At 36.4% G+C, this 23,165-nt stretch overlaps 1 protein-coding gene and 1 long non-coding RNA gene across 4 annotated transcripts; one reads left to right on the top strand and one right to left on the bottom strand.

The window, feature by feature from the left end:
• The first annotated feature begins 122 nt into the window (after positions 1-122).
• LOC141570076 (uncharacterized) lies at positions 123-22,442 on the top strand. 3 transcript variants are annotated; one of them, XR_012493922.2, is made up of 3 exons: positions 124-261; positions 19,557-19,664; positions 22,305-22,442. It is a non-coding gene; the product is annotated as an uncharacterized LOC141570076 (long non-coding RNA). The 3 variants fall into 3 exon arrangements; XR_016022171.1 differs by lacking the exon at positions 19,557-19,664 and having other exon boundaries at positions 123-261; XR_016022170.1 differs by lacking the exon at positions 22,305-22,442 and having other exon boundaries at positions 19,557-19,695.
• TMBIM4 (transmembrane BAX inhibitor motif containing 4) lies at positions 3,253-16,147 on the bottom strand. The gene is made up of 7 exons (XM_019732441.2): positions 15,941-16,147; positions 13,839-13,947; positions 12,691-12,796; positions 9,612-9,645; positions 7,608-7,725; positions 4,146-4,191; positions 3,253-3,582 (listed from the first exon to the last, which is right to left on the bottom strand). Exons 1-7 carry the CDS (start codon positions 16,035-16,037, stop codon positions 3,376-3,378), a joined length of 717 nt encoding a protein of 238 aa, XP_019588000.1. The 5' UTR covers positions 16,038-16,147; the 3' UTR covers positions 3,253-3,375.
• Positions 22,443-23,165: the final 723 nt, after the last annotated feature.

The raw sequence follows: 23,165 nt of genomic DNA on the forward strand, positions 1-23,165 counted from the left end.
AATGTCCCGGAAGACCTGAAGAGGCGGGGTCTTCTGGAGTTTGGGAGTTGGGCGCCGACGCGCTTCCTGCCTTTGCTGTGAGTGCAGGCCTTGGAGCCTAGCTCCTTCCAAATAGGGTCCGAAGTGAGGTTTGGACAAGGCTGAAGAGAATCCCGGTCGTGGTTGGGACGCCCACTAGGCCCGCTTCCCGAGCGTGGCCGGGGTAGCCCTGAGATTTTTTAACCCAAGGAGTGAAACTGGCCAGCTGACCCTGCCTGTCAGGTAGGACACTCAGAGCCGACCTTAGGCTCTCACGTTCACACACTATTAATGGATTTCCTTTGACTGAATCACCCTTCTAGAGGCCGAATTGAGATCATCTGTATTTGTAGCCCTTAAATTTTCCCATCCCAAGTGGGGGGTCTCACGGATGTATACATACATCTGTTAAAACTTACCAAATAGTACACTTTTATGTATGTGCAACTTGTTGTATATGTCAGTTATACCTCAACGTTCTTACCGAAGACAAAAAAGCCTTTCTTATCCCAAAGACAAGTTCAAAGGGTAAAAGGATCAAACTAATTCAGTTCATCCACTGTTTACCTGGCTAATTAATGTATGCCAGACACAAGGCTAAGCTTAGGACATCCGTCTTAGGAGATGGTCAGATTTTATTTTAATATGTACCTAATAGCAGAGGCTGTGGAACCAGACAGGTATGTGCTGTATTTTTGGTTCCAACACTTCCTTCTGAGAGACATTGGTGAATTAATGTCTCAAATCCTGGATTTCCTTGTCGAGAAATAAAGCTAATACAACCTAACTGACTCTAGGTAGGTAGTACAAGCTCAATAGATGGTAGCTCTTATCATTTATTTCAAACAAACCACAGTAGTATTTGTCAGCAGTACTTTTTAGGCTTAACAGCATATACTGAAAAAAACCCACGAATTGTCTAATGATGGCCTAGTAAATTCCTGTCTGGTTCCTAGTAAAGGACAGTTCTTTCCGAGACAATCTGTGGTTACCCTTTTCCTTTAATGTGTGTCCTTTAAGAAACCCAAGAAACCCTGCATCATATGGAAATTACTAAACTCAGACTGTACCAATTTTTAAACAGAACCTGAAAAAAACTGACATGTGGTATATAAAAAAGCATGCCTGCGAGACCTGCCTTCTTTAAATAGATTAAATTCTTAGAGAGCAAGTGAATTTCTATTTTATAAGTTAACCATGTATTAGAACTTTGCCCCCTCTCCCAAAAATACATATTCACACCGTATTTTAAATTAGAGAAAAGCTCACTTTCAGCTAGTCCAAATTGACTGCATCTTCCCCAACATACCAGGCCAAGGCCTTTGAATAGACACCTGGCACCAGAAAAGACAAAAAAAACTTACGAAAATGTCTTGTTATGCCATAACTTAGCATTACTAATGCTTTAGAAAGGTGAATCATAAACTGCATTGAGAAAACCTTTTTAACCTAAGTTACGAATTTGTATAAAAGCAGTTCTAACAGAATAGTTAAATGACTTTGGTATATTTAAAAATCCTTAATTCATTCTCACATTCATACATTCGAGTGTGCCCTCTATGATAGGCGCTGTGCTCAGTATACAAGCATAAATGAAACCAAACTACAGAGTTCAGGAAACTTTAACCCTTGATGGAGGGACAAGGCTTACGAGTTAAACTGGACATTGCTTCTGCGCCCTCACAGAGCTGGAAGGAGCCTGTGGAACTGGAGGCACAGTGGATACCACTGAATACCTGACAGAAAGCAGGCTGCTTCTCCATCTCACAGGCATACTACACTATGGACACCATCCAGTGGGGCCCCTGCATTCAGGCCTCTCACGGAACCCCTGATCTCCATAATCAGTAAGGACTACGAAGACTTCTGGGATTCAGATGGTTGACCCCATGTTGCCCAGCCCCTAAATAGTGGGAACTTTTAAGACAAAGATGAAAGGAACAAGCAAAAGAACGTAAGTTCCCAGCTGCTCAAAAAAAAAAAGCCCACAGCTGGCTGCTGTTATGAATAATCCCCAGAAGTGCATCAAGTGAATTGAAGCCAAGTGTGCAAAAAAGACATGAAGGTAGACAGGGCCTACTGATCCCCTTTCCCCAAATTACACTCAATAAAAACAGTTCTCAGATACTGCTCTTTCCTAGTTTTCCTCCTATCTCTCTGACTGCATTTTGTACCCTGCACATGGAATTGCCTGTCACTCTGTCCAAGTCCGGCTAATTCTACTTTTTAAGTATTACTAGACTATGCATATTTCACCTTTGCTTGATGTAAAACCTGAAGTTGCACATGCCCTTTTACCCAGAAATTCTGCTTCTAGGTATATTCCCTGCTTGGGTAAACTCTCTTATTTTTGCATGCTGGGAAACATAGAAGGACGTACATAACAGGACTAACTGGGATGGCAAAAAGGAACAACCATATAAAATTCAATGACAGAAGAATGTATGAATAACTGGTTCATTTATGAAATATAATACTGTACACCAGTGTTTTTCAAACTTCTTAGTCTTGTGATCCCCTTACACTCTTAGAAATTACAGTATTTGTCATATCAGAAATTAAAACAATTTTTTAAAAAAGTTTGTCACTATAAAAAGATTAATTACGTCTACATTATTTTTATTTTAAAAAAACTATTTCCCAAATCAAAATATAATTTACTGAAAACAATGGCATTTTTTGCATGTTTTTTAAAATGTCAAATCTGCTTTTGCTTCTTTAGTATCTGTAGTCACAATTCAGTACATTCTGTCTTTGGACTGAAAAAAATTAATGGCAGATGACATTAACTAAGCACATAGTTTATATGCTATATCCTCTCATTTAATCCTTATAACATCCCAATGAGGTAAGTATTATTATTATACGATTATAAAGATGATGTAAGAGAGTGAAGGAAGGAAGGATAAGTAACTTGCCAAAGACCACCACATAACTGGTTGATTACATAGTGATGATTCTAACCAAGATGCTCTTACTCACCACGCTGTATTAAACTTGAGTATAGCATCATACAATTCGGTATTCAACAATGAATTGATAATGATGAACTCAAATTTACATCTAAAACTCACCAGAGACTAAATCTATGCTAATAATTTATTTCAACTTAGTAGTTGGGAAAAAGTGATGCTTAATGAGTGTTATGGACTGCGTTGTGTCCCCCCAAAAATTCATATGATAAAGTGTACCTTAGTCTATTCAGGCTGCCATAACAAAATACTAGACACTGGGTAATCTATACATAACAGAAATTTATTTTTCACACTGAAGGCTGGAAAGCCCAACATGAAGATGTCAGCAGATTTGACATCTGGTAAAGGCCCTCTTCCTAGAAGGACTATATGCTCCTTTTAATCACTTTTTACTTGCTGCTTCCAAAAACCGCAACAGGTGAAGGAATAGATTGATGATATCCAGGTAGAGGTTAATGGCGGCTAATACATACTCTTCAGGTGAGAGCCTATGCATCAGTGAGTGTGTGTCATAGATAATGAATCCACAGAAAAGAAGGGCTCCTACAGCAGCCACGACCAATTCCATTGTCTCACTGTAAAAAAATAACTGTATGCAAGAGATTAAAGTAACAAGTTTATATTTAAGAACAGTATTAAGAATAATTAAGTTACTTTCTCTTAAGTTACATATGCTAAGCTACATACTTAATAATGCTGTACAACTCTGAATACAAATATTAAAAGCAGAAAAAGGCAAAGCAGGTCCACCCTCATTTCTGTTGGATGAAAGGATGAGTCAATGGCTATCTCCCTTTCTATTAAATTATCCACTTGACTTTGAACAGTAGCATTCCAAATATAAACTACTTAAAAAAATTTTTTTCAGAATTATGTGTGCCACTTTGATATTAGCAATTATAAATGAGGACCTCCTCTTTCTGTGTAATTTATCTAACTCATTTATTAATTCATCTTTCTTTGAATCAATAATATTGATTAACATAAAACCTTGCTTTTTCAAAAGATAATTTTATAATTATTCTATATACAAATGTTGTTAATTATAACTAAGTGTTCTATCAGAAGAGTACACCTCTTACAGCTTTTTGAGATTATTTATATAGACATGGCCAGAATTATATTTCAAGTTTTCATTCAAAAATAACTCACCTTCAAGATTCCTGACAAGCACAAAATCCATAAAACAGCAAATAGTCTATAAAAACAAAGTGTTAATAATTTAGAATATTGTTCCTTACAAAAACCTTTGTGAACCCATCCAACATTTTCTGAAGAAATAAAAATCCATCCTAATAGTTGTCAAAGAATAATTGAAATGTAAGAATTTATAAACATACAATGAATACCGTAAAATACCCAGAAATTGAAAGACTAGGTGTACAAAACTAGTTGAGTGTCATTTTTGAAGTTTTCAATTGGAATACATTGAAAATATTGATAAAAGTACTGTATTTTATTCTGATATGTTATAGAAATTATATACATATATTTGCCATTGCTATAATTCTATCAGTTACCATTCATTCATAACGTGAACACACACACACACGTATAATTATATGACAAAAGGCACCTAAGAAGTCAGTCCTTTGTTATCAAATATGAAACTTGGGAGCCTGAATACCTGCTGCTTTAGGACACAATTACAGGAGCCAAATTTACGCTCCCAACTTAAATAAAAACCAGACAATATATGAATGAAACAATAGTTTTCAGGTACGGAGAGCAAGCAGCACAGAACAGTGATTCCTGAGATAAGGGAAACAAAGGAGGTGAACTCAACAACTAATCCGGCTAGAGAGTGTTTCTAGGCTACAGAGTAGGGACAGGAACCCGTGTGGAGCCTTGTAGTCTCCCTGAGTCTGAGGAGATAAAAATTCAGAGTTGGGAGAGGCCGAAGTTCCTTTGCAGGGCATAGGTCCAGAGAGAAGAGAGCTATACAGAGAGCTAGTAGCTCTGATGACATGCAGAAGGTTTCCCTCAAGTCTTTAGCTGAGTATTGATCAATGCATACATGTGAGGACGTGACAAAGGCTGAGAAAGAACCACCATAGAGAAGCAGGCCATACAATCCTCAGGTCACACAGGGCCAGGAATAGTTCACATTCACACCAGCAGAGTGGAAAGACCTCCTTAGACATGAAAGCTTTTGAGTAGTCCTGAGAAGGGTACTATCATAGTAGTGGGGCCAAATTAACCTTAAACTAAAAATTATTCTGGATCCGCCTAACAGCGCTTAAAAATAAGCCTGCAAGGAACTTAGCTACTTCCTAGAAGAAAGCCAAAATATTTAAAGGAAAAGAAAAAATGCAATAGAAACTAATTCAGAAATGACACAGAAATAGAATTAGTAAACAATGACATTTAGAAATATATTCCATATGTTCAAGGAGGTAGAACAAAGCATCATCAGAGGAGAGAAATGAAAGTGATATATGTGTGTGTGTGTGTGTATATATATATATATATATACATACATACATACACGGTATTTATTTTTCAGAGTTGACATTCAATATTATTTTATATTAATATGTTTCAGGTGTACAGCATAGTGGTTACACATTTATGTAACTTTACAAAGTGATCCTTCTGATAAATCTAGTACCCACCTAGCACCATACATAGTTACTACAATTACTGACTATGCTGCACTTTATATCCCTGTGACTATTTTGTAACTACCAATTGTACTTCTTCCTCTCTTCACCTTTTCACCCAGCTCTCACTTCCTCCCAGAAATACATATATTTTTAAAAGACAGAAATTGAACTGAATTTCCATAGATAAAAAATGTTAAATAAGAAATAACAGATTAGACATTACAAAAGAAAACAATTACTGAACTTGAAAATAGCAGCAGAAACTAAACAAAATGAATCACACAGAGAAAAAGACAGAAGAAAAAAATGGACAAAGCATCAGTGAACTGGAAAAACGTCAAGAAATCTAACATATATGTAATTGGAGTCTCAACGGAGAGGAGAAAGGGGAAAACACAAAAAATTTTAAGAAATAATGGCCAAAAATGTCTCAAATTTGATGAAAACTTTAAACTGACATATCCATGAATCAGAAGAAACATAAAAAAAACAAGGAATATCATAATCAAATTACTGAAACTGATAATCAAATAATTGAGAAAATGTTACAGTTAGCTAGGGGATAAAAGACATATTATGTACAGAGGAACAATGATAAGATAGCAGACTTTTTGTCAGAAACTACACAAGCCGAATGCAGTGGAGTCACATCTTTTAAAGTACTAAAAGCAAGGGAAAAAACCCCAAACCTAGAATCCTATACCCAGCTAAAATAACTTTCAAAAACAAAGGTAAAGATTTTTTTCAAACATAGAAACCAACAGACCAGCACTTCAAGAAATTTTAAAAGAAAATCCCTCAGGCAGAAGGAAAATATTAGATGGAAATTTAGGTCAACACAAAGAAATGTAGAACAACAGAAATGGTAAATATGTGGACGAACATAAGATGATCTATTTTTTAAATCTCTTTAAAAGGTAATTTAATGTTTAACGCAAAATTAGCAACACTGTATTATGAGGTTTATAACATGTAGAACTAAAAGTTATGGTACAAAGGTAGGGGAGAGTACATACAAGTGTACTATACATGAAATTTATTATTTGAAGATAGACTATGATAATTAAAACACATATGCCATAAAACCTAGAGCAACCTCTATTTTAAAAATCGATAGCTATTATCCAATAAAAGATGAATGGGAAAGGGAGCAGTTTGAGACTGGGATGGGAAGAAGCAGCAAAGAGTAAATCTTCATATATACCACACAAATATGTATGGAACACTTCCCCCACCCCCAAATAAGGAAATGGAAAAAAAATGTTAGCTCTTCCTAAATCAAACAGCATTCTAATAAAACTATTTATGCATCTTGCACAATTATCAGTGTTGACTAACCAACTATATTTTATCCCAATAGAGATATCTGGTAATCAAGATTACCAGAAAAAAAAAAGAGGAAAAAAAATTTTGCAAGAGTAGACTTTTGTAAATTTTTAATGTTGTAACAAGAAAAACAGAAAGTGGTTGGGTGATTATGTACCAATAAGCAGCCACTGTGAGCTTAGAAAAGAGTCTATGCATTCTTATCAGGTGAGGGTAACACAGTACCATTATCCTGATATAAAAAAGGATCATTCCATGTGCTTATTAGTTTGAAGAATCCTAGATAGATCAAAAAGGCTTTAAGGTTCATGCAGACATCACCAACACCTTGCTTTCACTACCAAGATGTGGATGGTCTTGGTAACATTTATGTTACGACAAAGACCTAAGTAATTTAGGCAAATTCCATACCATTCATAAAGTGTCCAAGCCTAGCCTCGCTAAAAAAACTTATTTTTTTTATTTTTGTGGCATTCACTTCCCTTTCAATATAGAGGGGAAGCAAATGACTCAAAGGCACTTTCTATCTCCTTGTTCTAGGAGAGTAAGGCCTGGCACTAGAACTCAAAGAGATGATTTTTCATTACCCACTTTAAAAGGAAGTATCCAAAGCTAATAGTACAGCTCTTAAAACTACCTATAATATTAAGATATCGATCATAGCCAGGAATATATAACTTACCCTGCTCCAAATTTGCTGAAATCTCTCTTAGATTGTAGCGTATATACAGTCAAACCAAGGAATACTGCAGTAGTCAGTACAAAAGCTTGCAGAATAATATATACATCATAGAAAGTAACTGTAAAATTAAAAGGATTAAAAATGCATATAAATATACTCAATATAAAACAGGTTTTTTCTAGGATTTAACAGCAATGCTTTATTCTCTCCTATACTACTTGCCAATAAAAACAGTTATGAAAAGACTCCTTATTCAGCCTTGAATAGTGCCATAGTAAAACCACATCCACAATGCAATAAATAGGCTCCAAAATATTCATTCATACAAAATAAGGAGGTCACATTATTATGAAGTTAAAGAACTGACTGGAGAGATAAAACACAGCTAGCCAGTTAGGAGTTTTGGGGATATGGTGAAATGATTCTCACCTAATCCCTGTAACCAGCTGCAGTGTATCACCATTTGTGGTGACTGTCCATTATGGCTGAAATATCAATAGGGATGAATCAGTCCTGTGGCTAGCTGAGAAGTCCTGGATAGTACGCAGTGATTATAGTAATCACCTAGTTAACTGCACCCAGTTCATCAGCCCAAATCAAAGAAATTGGGCAAGAAAAATACTGGGGCTGTCTGGTGTTGTCTGCCATTCACCAACCCTTGGTGTACATTATTGGGGTTTTACCAAATATATACCAAATTCCCTTCCATTATTTTAAAATTACCTTCCAGACTGACTATGGCTATTACGTTTTAAGACAATGATGAATTATAATGTCTTTAAAAGAAGTTAAATGCTTTGAACCCAAAACCAAGTAAGTGATTTTTAAGGAATCCAAGATCTTTCTATTCCTAAATGCTACATGATTGGAATTTCTCTATTTATGCCATTACAGGATTGGGAAGGTGAATGCAGAAAAGATATGACATGAAATCACTTTTGCTTGTCAGTAATTAGGTGGAATCAATCAGATTAGGTGGAAAAGATAATTAATGAGGAAAATGATGTTCTCAGATTATCCCATCTATGTATTTTTACTTCCAATAACTCTGAAATAAATCTCTCTCCTACATCCTTACAAATGGTGGGAGCAGCGGCGGGCAGAGATGGACTTGATAATAACGTTAATAGTAAGTAATATTAATAGATAATACTAACAATAAGTAAATATCAGTGATACTTCATTCCTATGTTAAGAAATGTCAATCCTATTTATTTTAGTAGTTATTGTTTACTTATATACTGATTCTTTTATAAAAGGAAGAGGTGGATTACCAAACAATGCATAGATTCAACAAAACTGGCACAGAAAGATTTAAAAAGTACTGACAGAATAGAAAGAGATAAATATATTAACCATAAGGATTAACAATTTCCTATTAAATGTAATAGCTAATGCTGACCTTTTCGATACCCCAGATTAATCATTTTGAGAAAATCAGAATTTTGATTGTTAATAAATCATGAAATGTTTTACCTGAGGCATTACATAAGGTACATCAAGTAATTATAACAGACACTTCCTTTCAAACACATATTTAACACCAAATACAAAACAGGAATTCCTACTGTTTCTTGTGGGGCCATTTGATAAAATATGAGGATATAATAATAAAGCATAGTTCAATGCAGGTGTTCAAGAGACTGAGTTCGTCATTAAAGTACATGGCTCAAAACATATGTTATCAGCTCCTTTAAGATCCATTAAAATTAGGGAAAAAATTAGCTATGGTTGTCTTATTTTTACAAATAAACACAAATGAGTGTTGTTCTCCCTTCCTATTGTTTTTCTAATTCTTTTCCACTTCCTCTAAACTCAGTTGAACTATGTAAAGTATAAACATTTAAGTTTTGCTTATATTTTTAGAAATTCTTTATTCTATGCCATATTTTTGAAATAAGACATTCCATGATGTTAAGCTTTAGTCCCAAACACCTTTTTACCCAGAATATTTATCCACATCAAAAAGTAACTGTAACATATAGAAGCACAATTAAGGCTTACCAACAAAGGCCACACTGAGAGCTTCCGACAATGTCTAGGAAAAAGAAATTGATATTACATAGATGCACATTCAATTTATACTATGTATACATGTTCTAATTTCTACAAATTCAATGTGATTCCATATGCATGATCTCATTTTAGCTTCAGAGCAGCCTTGTGAAAAATACATGGAAAGATAAGTCCTCCTTAAACTCTAACTAGATTTTTCATATCTGTAACAGGAATATTATAGAAATGATACAGAAAATTCTATTTTTCTCACTGTATAATGTAAATAAAAATGAAATTGCAAATCATGTGCACATTTATAAAAACCTAAATATCTCACACAGGAATATTAAATATTTATTTTGAATTACTAATTATTAGTTTAATATTAAACATTTAGATAATACTTTGGTATGGCAGAGTCCTGAAACTGTCTCCCAATATTTAATCTCTCTTCCCTAGTACAGAATTTTTACCTGGACAAATAACTGCTCAGATAAACATTACATTTTTTAGTATCCCTTGCCGTTAGATCTGGCCATAGGACTATATTTTAGCCAATAGAATGTGAGCAGAGATGTGTATCACTTCTTCAAGCAAAGAGGTGTGCTCTCCCGTTTCTCTTTGCATTGTTTAAAAATAACTGGAAATAGTGGTGAGCATCTTACACCATGCAACACTTTAGGAATGTCTGAACACAGCAGGTGCCTGGGCCCTTAACAACTTCATTATATGTCATTTTTTACATGAAAGAGAAGTAAACCATCTTGTTTAAGCCATTGTTATTTTGTCATTGTTTAAACCATGTCACAAGTAGCTGAACTCATACCCTAAACAAAAGGTTTAGGGATAGTGAGCTTTATCCTTCAGCTTCTCTTTCCCCTTAATTATATATCTTTATTTTGTTTTATATGGTTACTCTAGATTTTATCAACGATCTGATGGACCATATCATAAAAGCAAAGCCAGAAGTAACAGCAGTGGCTGTATAATCATACTCCTGGTAGAAGTACTTCCTATAAACCTCCCCTACCTGAAACCAACAAATCATCAGAACCAGAGCAAAAATGGTACTAGAAATTATACATACAGAGGCACTGAAGCCACTGCCACATTTTATCATATTATTGTTGGTAGTATCAGGGAGGTGGTAGCATAAGGTGATGGAAATATTTTTTCTGAACAATAGAATTATACTACATTCCTGATATTTGTGACATGATTTTAGGTAAGAAATCCTACCCCATACTCAAATATCTGAAGGAAAAAGAACAGTATAAACAGGAGAAATGGTAAGACTAGGAAAATGTAATACCACCCCCAAATAATGCCCCCTTTAAATGTGTGTATACACACACGCATGCACATACAGGTCGCCTAGGGCAAGGTAAGATCCATCTCCTTTCTAATTTTGGTGGAGTAGGACAAAATAACCTAGTATCAGAGATCTCTGAATAATCTAAAATGCATTTTACACACTTCCTTATTTGTTAAACCATTTTTAGGTATGCGCATGATCAATCGTTGTAGTAGTAAGTGACCATCTTGCCCATAAGTATATGGCTGATGCTTTTCTTGTGCATCCTCTCCCTGCTGGTCCATACTGTCTTCCCACACAGAAATCAACTAGTCTTTCTGAAAGGAGACTTGCTATATAGAGTTGACGCTGTTTCCTTTTGTACTTCCTCCTTCTCTTCTAGGACACAGCTGACTGGGACAGAAGTTGACATCTAACTAAAGGTTGCCAACCCATATATTGGCTATCCAATCTACAATCTACAATGACCTGTGCCATTAATTAGCGGTGTCAATCAGATTCTTTCTCACTTAGAAATCTAAACTCAGAGAATGAAGCAATGGTAGCAGGAGCTAAAGCTAAGAGGTTAATGAACCATCTGAGGTCCACAATGGGCCATATAAAAACCGAAGACAGCAAAGGGGAAAACTATGTGTAAGGACAGCTGTGAGGTGGAGGAGATGTAATGAAAGGGAGAGGAGACCACAAACTCGTGCTGTTAAATTTCCTTATATAGCATCATTTCTAGAATCTTCCTCTAGTTCACTTTCTTCTTGAGGCCTGGTAGGTTTGAGTTGGTGGGTTCTAAAGCTCATATCCTTAAAATAAACTGCTACTTGAGATAACTTCGGGTAGGGTGTTAATACCTGGCAAACAGAAGAACCTAAGATTTAAATGAATAATTTTTCCTATAATTGAAACTTCCAAAGTCATGAGCTTTTCTTTCATCATATTAACATGAACTTATTTTCAGAATTCATAAACTTTAAAGCATTTTAATCTGATAAATAGCATTTTCAATCTTATTTGACTATAAATATTGTTAATATTATTTTGGAATGTTTTGAAGTAAATTTTCAGGTCAGAACCCAAATCATACTGGATATGAGAATGGGAAAAATAATTTATAAAACATATAACTTGAGCCTTACCAACTCATTCTGGTCATATTCTAAGACTGAGTTTTTATAGGTAGTAGTTTGGGTTTTAATTTTCACAAACATCTCAACAAACATGACTTAAAGTTGAGTTCTCCCAACTATGATTTTGAAACAAATTAGTAAAGCATAAAGCACATCAATTGGACAAAATGGTCCTTTAAAAGAACAGAGTCTTAAGATAAAAATAACACTCAGAAGTTAATCATAAACATTTCAATTTAAGGCCTATGAAATTAAGGCCACAATATAATTTTTTCCCAAGAAAAGCACAGAATATCAGGAGTAGAAAGTATCACAGGGATAATCTACTTTAATATTTTCATTTTACATATGAGAAAACGTAGGTACAGAAAAGCTAAATGCCCTGCCAAATGACACATTACCAGACAGTGGCAAAGCCAGGTCATGTGATTCCAATTCATTATTTTTTCCACTGTATAATATTGACAGAAAAAACTTTGAAACTGACAAAGTTTAAAAATTCTTAGAGTAGATTACAAATAATTTCCTAAAATATTCAATTTTTTTAAAAAAGCTCAATTTTTTTTTCCAGTTATATTATATACATTCAATTAAATAAATACAACTCGGGAATAAATGTTAAAGAAATAGACATTGTCAAAGTACTCACAAATCCAAAAAGCAGGTACAGGTTAAGGGGATGCTTATGTCTGTTTAAAGTCAACGCTAAAAGGAAACCCAAAGATCCCATGGCAAACACCAAAATTAAGGCAGGACTGAAAGACATAAAATTAAAAGCAGTTTCAAGTTTAAAAATAGCATAAACAGTATTATTCAGTTTAATAAAATTTGTCTATTTTATGTGTTTATGAAAGTACAGAAAAATAAAATCTAGAAGGACCCAGACCATACTGTCAAAAGAAATTATTTTTCCACCTGGGAAATTTGAGGAGGAGCAGCAGGACAAAGAAAAGAGACCACAATGAATGGGGAAGACTTTTCCTTTTTTACTTCATGAACATCTATCATATTTGAATAAGTTTTGCAATTAGCATACTGCTTTTTAACTAAAATACAATAAAGAAAAGCTATTAAATAATAAAAAGAAATTTATACCTAACTACTTTTTTAAGGTATTTACTATATAGCTGTAATTTAAATTAAAGACCCAAATAGCAAACTAATAGTTCAAGACTCCCCTTCTGCAGGGAGAGGGAAGATAGAAATTGTCTACTCCTCAGAAAATATTCATTATTTTTCCTTTTCTTAATATAAAGAATCTACATTACTTTCAGTCATGGAAATAATTATTTTGGAGGTCAGATCTTAAACAAATGTGGGATGAATTATATGGAGTTCTTCTGAAAACTTCAGTAAAATTATCCTGATCATGAGCCTATACTAAGATAAATTTAACACACATTTATTAACACGTTGCGTACGGATCACGAGAATCTTCACGAGGGATTTAAACCCCTCCGTACGCAACGTGTTAAGTACCTTTATTTTCAAGCACTCTCTTAGGCTTTGGGGACAGGGCATAAGTCTAATAAAAGCAAAAAAGTTTAAGGTTTACTAAAACTGCATACAGTAAAAATTCTTCATACTCTTGTAGGAGATAAACTGTAAGCTAAAAAGTTCAGAGATAAATAGCATGTTGTAGAACATTTTCATTATCAAAACAAAACTAATCTTATTTATGAGAGTTAATAATGAATCTTTTTACATTCTCAATCAAAAGTTAATAGAAAAAACTTTGCTTATTATATGTCCTTTTGATCATATGCAGTGACTGAAAATGATTCAGAATCATCTTACCTTCCATGTACAAATGTCCGTATAGACTCAAAGTATAAAACAAATGCAGTTGTCATTGTAGTTAAGAGAACTTGCAGAGAAAGGATGCTGTAGACTTTTCTTAGAAAGGCTAAATAAAAGAGAAAAAATTTACACATGACTATTTTCTTAAGCATTTATTATAGACCAGCAAGATCAAATTTCATCTTAGAAATACTAAATTTTATATATATTATTTCTTAAATCTTAATCCAAATTATGTAATCTGTAACTAGAATGTAAAAAAACAGAATGCTTCCAAAGAAATAAAAATTTGTAAGTGGTAACTATCTTCCAAGAAGTATGAACTTAAAAAAAAATTAAGTTAATGAGTCAAAATGTAAATGTTTTCATCAAAATAAAAATAAAGTACTAAGTGCATCTTTGAAAACAGCAGCATACAAAAAAAGATTAAAAACAGAACATTTTTAAAGAATGACTCTATCTTGAAACTGAGATGCAGGAATAGAAAGCATATAGTTACATATAAATTTAAAAAGAAATCTTAATTTCCAAGTAGTGCAAATATTTCCCTAAAATGAAACTCCCCCTTAAAAGGCAAACGATATATAAACTTACTTTCACTCACCTATTTTTATTTCTCACTTATACCGTGTTTCCCCCAAAATAAGACCTAGTCAGGCCATCAGCTCTAATGCATCTTTTGGAACAAAAATTAATATAAGACCCATTCTTATTTTAATATAAGATCGGTCTTACATTAATTTTTGCTCCAAAAGACACATTAGAGCTGATTGTCCAGCTATGTCTTATTTTGGGGGAAATAGGGTACAATGGAATATTATTCAGCCTTAAAAAGGAAGGAAATACTGACACATTCCACGACACGAATCGACCCTGGAAATACGCTAATTTAAACAGCCAGTCACACAAAGAGAAATACTGTGTGATTCCAGTTATATGAGGTATCTGGAATGGCCAAATTCATAGAAACAGAAGGTAGAAAGATAGTTGCCAGGGGTTGGAGGGAAGGGGAAATGGAAAGTGGTTTGATGGGTATAGAGTTTCAGCTGGGCAAGATGAAAAAATTCTGGAGGCTGGCTGCACAATAATGTGAAAATACTTAACACGACTGTAGTATCCTTAAATATGGTTAAGATGGTAAATTTTGTGTTAATGTGTATCTTACCACAATTTAAATTTTTTAAAATTCAAAACAAAAACAGCTCACTGGGTAAAATAATTCTAAAATTCAATTCCAGAAATATAGATGCTAGAGATCAAGATTCTTAGTGCATCAGATCTTCCTAATTACTTTTCCAGATCAAGTTCCAGCTGCCCAGCCACGGTGAAAATGTGGGGCAGCTTCTGTGATCAACTGGCTGAACTGGAGCGTTCCACTTATGTGAAACTGAGTATTTTAAATTCTGAGTAATTTCTGCCCACTGGATATTGCATAATAACTTAAAATAGGGCATTCTGATTGACTTAGCGTCCATTTCCAGCAACTGCTTCAATAATACGCAAACCTATGTTGAGTTCCAGGTCCTGCAGAGAGAGAATAGTGAGCAAGATAGAATCCTTGCCCTTACAAGTCTCACAATTCAGCAAAGGAGACAAGTAAACAGAAAATTAAAATGCGTTCACACGCCCTAAAGCAGAAACATCCAAGTATTTAACTGTACGTCACAATAGTCACACAAACTTATTTTCACCGAAAAAACAACCCTTAGTTCCTTTTTATTTAAAGATGCCAAATTAAGGCAGCTAAGGTTTTCATCGGTCCCTTCCTACACCGCAGACGACAGTTAGAGCAGTAGGGGCTCCAGTTTCGATTGCCGAGCGCAGAGCTAGGAGACCACCAGGCCTCGCGGCAGCGGCGCTCGCCCTCTGAGTCCCTGCGGAGGGGAGGGCGCGCTTTCTCCAAACTCCCGAAGGAAGGCGCTCTTCCCCGGAGCCCGGATAGTGGGGAGGAGACGGAAGGAGACGAGGTGGGTCTACCCCAGAAGACCCGCGCTATCACTCCGAGCCCCGCCCGGAAGGTGCCCTCCCTCTGAAGCCGGAAATCCGCCTCCCGGGGCCGAGCGCGGCAGGGCCCAGCCGGAGTGGCTGGGACGACATACCCATTCGGATGTGCAAGCTGGCAGAGGCCACGCAGCTGCCATAATTGAAGTCGTCCTCGATCGAAGAGCGGGGATAGCGGGGGTCAGAGTCGGCCATGTCGGCAACCGAAACCCCAGTTCCCCTGCCGAAGGAGAACGACGACACAGATCTCAACGGCGTTCAGCCCACTTCCGCATAAAGCAACGCAGCCGGAACTAGCCGAACTACTTACGCGGAGCGAAGCCAAGCTCATCGATGATCTCTGCTCAGAAATAAAGTTAGGCTGAGAAAAAAGATTACTTCCGGTTAGGGTAGGAGCGCTGGTGAATTATGTTCTCAGCATCACCTGAAGTGAAACTTTTCTCAGATTTTCTTCAACAAGCTTTTTAAAACTTACTGCTTGGAGAGTCACTAAAAGCGAAAGAAGCAAAGTCCCATCTATCCATCCGTTCTACAAAACTTCATATACTTCAATAATCACACGGGTTACATTTTTATGCAATTTTAAAAAACAATATCGATAATCCTTACATTTAGTGAGCACTTTTTATAAACTGCGCCTTCTGAATGAGAATGCTTAATCATGAAAGCTAATTAGAAGCCAACCAGAGAAGAGTGGAATGATGTGGGTAGATTCCCAAGGGACCAACATTTGCAAAGGGGGAGGGGGAAGCAAAGCTCAGTGGGAGTAAGATACAGATGGCAAAGAAGATGCTAGCCAGATAAACAAAGGCTAGATCACTTTATGCCAAATTTAGAATACATTAGAGAGTGTCCTGACCAAAGGCAGGGAAGGGGATATTGTATTAATCTAAAGGAAATGATGGCAAATCCTATGGATTAGTAAATATTCATAATATTGTTGTCGTTCTAGTTGAGTTGTAAATATAACCAGAGTAATGTCATCCCGGGGTCTGTTGTAATTTTTTGGATGAGTTTACTTTGATCAATCCATATTTGCCCAGTCCCCACTTTAATCAAAACACTTAGTAAATGGAACTCAGAGTAGCTGTGGAACTGTCTATTTTGAAACTATTTTTTTATTAGTTTCAGGTGTATAAAACAATGTACTAGTTAGACATTTATCATTTATATCCCTCAAAAAGTGATAACCCCCCTCCCAAATCTACTACCCCTCTGACATCGCACACAGCCATTACATTTCCACTGTCTGTATTCCTCAATGCTGTACTCCCCTTCTTGTAAATATACATATATATGTAAAATTATAGTTGATATTCATTATTGTTCAGCTTCAGCTTCAGGTGTACAGTGCAATGATCAGGCATCTATATCATCCCTGAGGTGGTCTCCTGAATGAGACAAGTTTCCACGGGATACCCTACAAAATCTTTACATTATTGATTACATTCCCCAAATTGACTTTCAGATCCCTGTGGCAATCTTGTAGTTACCGATTATGCTTTCTAATCCCCTCATCTTCCCCCTCATCCCCATCACCCCTCCCATCTAGCAACCCTCCGTTTTTCCTCTATGTCTTGAAACTAAACCTTTAAGCTTGATGTTATTGGAAGCTTTTGTCCAAAGAACTAACTTCACTTCCATAAATATGAGCCAAAAAATATTACTTTTATGATTTTACAGACATTTTACAAGCATATTACTTCAATATAAAGTCATAACCATAGAATTTATTATATAAGACAAACTAGAGTTGAACTGGGAACCCATCTTTTTATTGACTAAAAACAGCATTAGCAAAGTTTGCGTCTTACCAATTCCAAAACAATAAATTCCAGATGGATTGTGAAATGTGAAAGACAAAACAAAAAAACATTGAGATGATATAGTACCTTGCATCATGATTGATACAAAGATGACTATGACCCCCACCATACCCCAATCCTCAACAAGCTCCTGGGGAAATTTTTTTAAAAGGGGGGGGGGAATTATGACAGAAATAAGTATTGAGTGTTTTGGAACCAAGAAAGAAATAATTAACTTTGGGAAATTGTAAATAGTTTCACAGAGTTTTAGTTTGCTAGGGCTGCCATAACAAATTACTGCCAACTGGGTGGCTTAAAACAACAGACATTTCTCTCACAGTTCTGGAAGCCAAACGTCTGAAATCAAGGTCTCAGTAGGGCTCGTTCCTTCTGGAGGCTCTTAGGGATAATCTGTTCCATGTCTGTGTGGTAGCTCCTGGTGGTTGCCAATAATCCTTGAATTTCCTTGGCTTGTGGCTACATCACTCCAATCTCTGCCTTCATCATCACTAGGCCTTCTTCCCTCTGTGTTTCTGTGTTCAAATTTACCTTTTCCTATCAGGATACTAGTCATCAGATTAGGGTCCACCCTAATCCAGTATGACCCCATCTCAACTTGACTGCATCTGCAAAGACTTTATTTCCAATTAAGGTTACATTCAAATATACCAGGGGTTAGGACTTAAACATATATTTGCGGGGGGGGGGGGGGGTACACAAGTCAACCCAGAACACAGGTGGTGACTTTTAATTTTGTCTTAAGGAATAACTTTACTAGGCAGGAGATACTAAAACAATCCAAACATGAAATAATACAGACAAATTGGAAAAGACCCAGACACATATGCAAGATATTACAGAAGAATAAGATTTGGTGACTTATTGGATATGGGAACCTAGCACAATGTCTGCCACAGTAGGTGCTCAGTAAATTTTCCTGAATATATTAATCAAGCATTCCCAGTTACTAAGAGTTCCCTTGGCCCATGTGACCAGAAAGAAGGAAAGTTGATTTTATAGAAAATGTTCAGTTTGGGACATGCTGATTTGAGATGAAAGCAAGAAATTGAAATAAAATTGTTCAATAAATACTAGAGACAGAGACAAAGTTGAGAAAGTAATGTATAGGGCAAGTTAGGGCTGAGGACACAAATATGACAGTGGTCCATGTAGAGATAATAGATGAAGAATGACATTATATGAAATCTCCAAGATCTGGAGTAAAACAAAAATCAAAGAATTCAGCCTGTGGGTGCACAGTATAAACCAGAAAAAGAGTCAGTTAAGAAAACAGAAGAAACAATCAGCAATGTATAATGAAAATACTGAGTATCATCAGAGAGGACAAAAAAAGTGCAAAAATTCAAGAAAGATGGTGTGATGAGGGACTAACACTAAGACTTAAACTATTTGATCGGAAAAAATTATTATTATTTTTACACCCAAATATGCTGAACATTTTCATATGTAAATTTGTTGCTCTATGCCATTATCAAGGCATCAGATTAAAATCCAAGCTTTTTTTCTTTCAAGAGTTCAAAACAATGGAATAAATTCAGTACAAGAAAATCAAGAAGAACTATGACCACTATGAAAGGCCAGAAGATGTGGATAAATAATTACCAAGTGTTTTTAGGACGTGAACTATGAAACCTGATGTTATGATATCATTGCTGGAATTTATGTGCATAGGTTGTGTTATGGACTAGAGTTTGTGTCCCTCCCAAATTTCACATGTTGAATCCCTATCCTCAGTTTGGCTGTTTTTGGAGATGGGACTTCTAAGGAAATAATTAAGGTTAAATGAGGTCCTAAGGGTGGGGCCCTGATCAGATAGGATTAGTGTCCTTATAAGAAAAAACTCAATAGTACATTCTCTCCCTCTCCTCTCCACCTCTCTGTCCCTCAGTGTGTGTGCACCTACTCAGGAAAGGCCATCTACAAGCCAGGAAAAGACCTCTCACCAGAAACTGAACCCTGCTGACATCTTGATCTTGAACTTGTAGCCTCCAAAACAGTGAGAAAATACATTTCTATTATTTAAATCACACAGTCTGGGATAGTTTATGTCATCCTGAACTCACTAGTACAGGATTTATTGGGTATATTTAATTAATAGCTAGGAAAAGAGAGCCAAGTCTTTGAGAGGGAAAATACACAAGATTTGTGCTTATAATATGACATGACAATGAGTTTTTGTTTTTGTTTCTTTTGCTTTTTTGTTTTTGTTTTTGTTCACTGGGGAACAGTGTGTTTTCCAGGACCCATCAGCTCCAAGTCAAGCCGCTGCCCTTCAATCTAGTTGTGGAGGGCACAGCTCAGCTCCAACTCCAGTGATTGTTCTCAATTTTACTTGGAGGGGGCGTAGCCCACCATTCTATGTGCGAATTGAACCAGCAACCTTGTTATTAAGAGCTCATTCTCTAACCAACTAAGCCATCCGGCTGCCCCAACAATGAGTTTTTTTGTAAGCATTTTTTTGTAAATATTTTTTCAACAAATATTGCATCCAGAGTTCTTAAGGTCAGTGTATGGAAGCGCCTGGAGAGAAATAGAGCCAGGCTCTCAGCCTTGCATAGGAATGGGTTCCTGTGGGAAACTACCAGCTCACCTTGTTCCCATGCCCGCTCAGACCATCTAGATGCCTCCCTCTTATGTAAACAGCTGGCTGTAAGCCACCTTTGTTCTGCCTGCTATTTAACTGTCGGGGTTGCTCCAGTGAGCACTGATGCTGTTCCCGTATCTCGACTGTCCGCCTTGAGAATATACCTGTGGTATGAACCCCTTACCTGTGGTTCCGTTGTCTTTTTTCGGCCTCACCAAATCCAAGAACCTTCCAGGAATCGAGCTCCTGCGTTATAGTCAGTAACAGTTTTGTCATCTGTGAAAATGCAGAAATTAGACTAAGATTTCTAAGCCCCTTTTCAGTCTCAAATTGCAAACAATCTGAATAAATATTTTACTGCAAGAGAAGAAATTTTGCCACGTTCTCAGTTTTTCACATGTTTGGGTTCTTCTAGGGGTAAATAAATGTTCGTTTCAAGAAATAGAACTAATATTGAAATTAGCATGAAAGCTCTTGGCTGAAAATGATTCAATTACAAAAATCAGACTTTTAAAGTCAATGAGAGCTATGCAAAAGTTATTATAGCAACACACCTGAGGTGAAAAGGGCCATGAAAATGATTTTAAAAGGAAACAGTCAAATGGGATCAACCATGAAAGTGTTGGAACAAATTATTTTCTATAGTTGAGGCTTTTCTAATCAGAGACAATACATGTCAACTTCAGAAAGTTTGGAAAACACAAAGTAAGAAAATAAAATCACCAATAATCCTTTTCATCAACCCTAAAAGAATAATTAAAATTTTAGTATATATCATGTTGTAAAATAATAGATTTTTAGAAAAATGTGTTTATATCTTAAATGGGTAGCAGTTGAGTTACAAGACAATGGAAGCCTAATATTCTTTAAAACACATACAGAGAGAGAGAGCGAACTGGAGGAATAATTATTGTATGTTATTTTCATGAGGTCATTTTGATGAACGCCTAGGAAACCATCCAATTTTCACTTTTTTAAATTACCAAGTAATATGCACTACAAATGTTCTCACCCCATTACTGATCTTTACCTTATCCCTGAACCCCAGGGCACCTATGACCCTCTATGGTATGGCTCAGGGGTAGGATGAGGCTTAATGATAGGATAGGTTAGTGATCTTTGTTTTGAAAATTATTTTTAAAACCAAAAAATCTACATCCCACAAACCAGGGTGTCCTTTGCACATTCATCCTTATGGATGCTGGCTAAATAGCTGCCACCAAGATAGTTGTCCCATATGTATTCAGAGCTGTTATCTGCCTCACCTGTTTTCTCTCTTACTTGTTCAGATTTCCGAGATTTTGATGCCTGTGCTTAGCCTGTGCTTGGCCACTAATAATACTGTAGACCTGTGCCATTGTCACCAGATAGCCTTCAGTGTTTCCCCAGCATCTCCATTTGTTAATCTTTGCAGTTCATAATTCTCTTCCCTCCAGATGGGATGGAAACACTTTTTTCTTCTCGTATCCAAAATTTGGGTGTGTGTGGGGGGGATTGCAATTGGAGAGGATTCCATGGCAAAAGACTAGGTCACATAGTGAAACAGTTTTGAGGTTTAACCACAGCCCTCTCTTTGCCAGAAAGCATGTATGCTGGGAGTGGGTGGGTAGGGTGCAGGGTAGGTTGTGGATTCTAGTACAGGCTCAGGATCATCTGGAACTTCACACTGTTTCTGACCATGCTACTAGAATCATTCTCTACTAACACTTACTTCTCTCAGGGGCTCAGTTGCCTCTCTCTGCAATCCAGTTTCCATGCCCATCTCACAGTCCACAGATATAGTTGTATACATTTGAACTCCAGTTTTCAACAGAGTTTAGTTTCCTTCCCATAGGTTTTATAGGCCCTCGACAAATCAGGGAATATCACCAAATATATGTTCACTGTATCACTTAGGATGTGGTTGGCTGAAAATAACGAGATTTCTGGCTTAAAAACTGGCTTAATAAGGTAATTTATGTCATTTAAGTCCACAAGCAAGACATTCTCCATGCAAAGAATCAATGAGCTACTTAATGATGTTATCACGAATCTGTTTTTTTCTCTCACTAGATCATGCGTGGGGATCACTTCATTCTAATACTGATCTGCATGTGGCTGCAAAGTGGTTCCAGAGACGGCCAGAACTGCCAACTGTTCCTATTCAGAGCCAGAGAAAGAGACATCCGAATGAAACTTGGTCCCTGTCAAGCCATGTGTTATTGCCATTTTCAGTCACATGCCAGCCTGAATCTCAAAGCATAGACCACTGCAATTTTAAATTTGGAGGCAGGGTAGACCTTAGCCAAGTGGGAAGAGCATACCAAGCAAGGGAATAGCAGGGGCAAAGGCTCCAATGTGGGACTCTCCTGGTGTGTTCAAGGACCAGCAAGGAGACAGTGTGGCTAATGCAGAATGAACAAGGAAACAATACCACAGGGTAACAGAGCAGAGGGGCAGCGGGAGTGGAAGGGGAAGAGAGAATTCAGACAGTATAAAGAGTTTGACTTTTACTCTGACTTTTGAACAGAGGAGAGACAAACTCACATTTGATTTCAAAGATCAATCTGGATGCAGTTTTGAGGAAAGCCTTTAGGAAGCAATAGTGAAAGCTTTTAGTGAGGGGACAACTATAGTACTTCAGACAAGATATGATGATGACTCAAACCTAGGGTGGCAGGGGAGATTGAAAAAAGTGTGAAATTCTAGATATAGTCTGAATACAGTCAACAGGATTTGCTGGTGGATTGAACGTGGGCTGTGGACAAACGGAGTCAAAGATGACTCTATAGCTTTTGGTTCGAGTAACTGGAAGGATTGAGTAACCTAGACAAGGAAAATGTAAGAGTAGGTTTGGGAGGCATGATCAAGAGTTCAATTTTGAACATGAGTCTGGAGTTTGAGAGAGAGAGAGAGAGAGGTCTGGGTTAAACA

Source organism: Rhinolophus sinicus, chromosome 1 (genome assembly GCF_057876585.1).
Source record: "Rhinolophus sinicus isolate RSI-liver-muscle chromosome 1, RSI-T2T, whole genome shotgun sequence".
Taxonomy (NCBI): Eukaryota; Metazoa; Chordata; class Mammalia; order Chiroptera; family Rhinolophidae; genus Rhinolophus; species Rhinolophus sinicus.